The following is a 1,701-nucleotide window of genomic DNA, read 5'->3' on the forward strand; positions in this document are numbered from 1 at the left end:
CATAATAAGAAAGGAACAATAAATCCCCATGTTTCATGTTAAACTAGACTCCTCATTAGACAGTAAAAGCAACTAGAACCATTTTAGTCTAATCATCAAAAGTCCAGTTTGACACAAACTCACAATCTGTAGTTCCTTTTCTTACTGTGGTTGTGGTTCATTTCATCTTCAGACATACACTGCTGTCTGTATTTTTGTTCATACATTTTTTTATGGCATCATACTAACATACATAATGTTTTGAAACCATACATACTGGTTCTTAAATTGTAAATAGCTGAGGATTATAATAATTTCCAATTCATAGAAGTGAATCCAACTTGTAAAGGATATGTACCAAATGAGAGTATATAGTATGCTATATAAACAACAACATAGGTACACAAATAGCTGTATACATGCAGGTTTGGCACAGAATACATTGCTTTTCTTTTCATAGACTAACACACTCTTGGGAAAGGTCTTCCTTAGAGAGTACGTGCAGAGCAATGGATTCGGCAACTCTGGCCAGAAGTGTAGTTCCTTATAGTATTTTTTAAATTTATTCTGTATATGTGATATATAAACTAAATAGGTATATATTGTGTATTATTAAGATATTCACTGAGGATTAAAAGCTCTTAGCATAAAGTGAATGGTTTAAGTTAAAGATCAAAGAGTACTAATCATAATTGAATAATAATGATAATTGAATCTGTCACAAGCCACTCACTATTGCAGCAGCATGAGAAGGGAAGCAGGTTGTAGTGAGATTAATATTCATTCATGTTGCCTTAGCCATAACACTATATCTGCTTCTGCACTTTGCTCGGAGTTGTTTTGCGAATGTAATGTATGTATTGACTGTGACTAGATGTTGGGAAGTGTTCACATTTCCCTTCTTTTGAAATGGTTTTCCTGTTAGAGAGAAGGAGCACCAGTTTATAGATGGTCAAATATCTGCTTTATTTGTTACTGTAGGTATATATGTTTTAGTTAGTTTTTATTCTGGTAGGTTCTCATTTTTTTGTTAGTTCTTCACAATATATAATGGAAGAGTTAGATTGATGCTGTGCATTTAACAAGCCCATGTACTTGTGGGAAGATAGAACTTTATTGAAAAATAAATCTAGTTAAATTTAAGTGATTATTAACATTTAACTTGTGCTGTGTAGGCATGATTTACATAGATCTAAATGATAATCAAATTTATTAAGTAAATAAATCAGTATAATTTGTTTAAAATTAGACATGCATAGACCTATTTACACTAATAATTTCCATATTTCTTTTATGTTACAGTGCCACTTGTAGAAATCACAGAAATTAGAGAAGGATGGAAGACAGACACCTTCAATAAAGTAAGCTCTCACACAGAGAAGCTGAAGGAGAAGGGTGGAGGTAAACAGCAGAGCAGAATTGTCTTTATAACCTTGTCAATTCAAGTGTGTTATAGACCTCATATGTGGCATTTGGAAGTAAACTGGCAAATTTACCAAATCTAACTCTTTAGAGAAAATGTTTGATCTAAGTATCAGAAGCCATTTTTTTTAAGAAATGCAAGTGAAACTTAGAGCACATGTATAAATTTTAGATTTTAGCTGAGTTTTTAATGTGGTCAATCCCAGCTTCCTCAAAGGACAGTGGAGAATAGGTTCCTTTGCAGTTGCCAATACTAATAGCTACAGTGGATTTATTACTTTGGGATGCCTCGTATGAGCC

The 1,701-nt window shown here is 32.8% G+C and overlaps 1 protein-coding gene across 1 annotated transcript in view; it reads left to right on the forward strand.

The window, feature by feature from the left end:
* The window catches only part of LOC119588764 (1-phosphatidylinositol 4,5-bisphosphate phosphodiesterase delta-4-like), a gene marked incomplete in the record, with an annotated part of 59,480 nt that overhangs the window by 40,840 nt on the left and 16,939 nt on the right, over positions 1-1,701 (forward strand). Inside the window, 1 exon segment of the mRNA XM_037937404.1 lies at positions 1,282-1,380. Within this exon segment, the coding sequence (XP_037793332.1) occupies positions 1,282-1,380 (99 nt within the window).

Source organism: Penaeus monodon, chromosome 24, assembly GCF_015228065.2.
Source record: "Penaeus monodon isolate SGIC_2016 chromosome 24, NSTDA_Pmon_1, whole genome shotgun sequence".
In the NCBI taxonomy this organism is placed as follows: Eukaryota; Metazoa; Arthropoda; class Malacostraca; order Decapoda; family Penaeidae; genus Penaeus; species Penaeus monodon.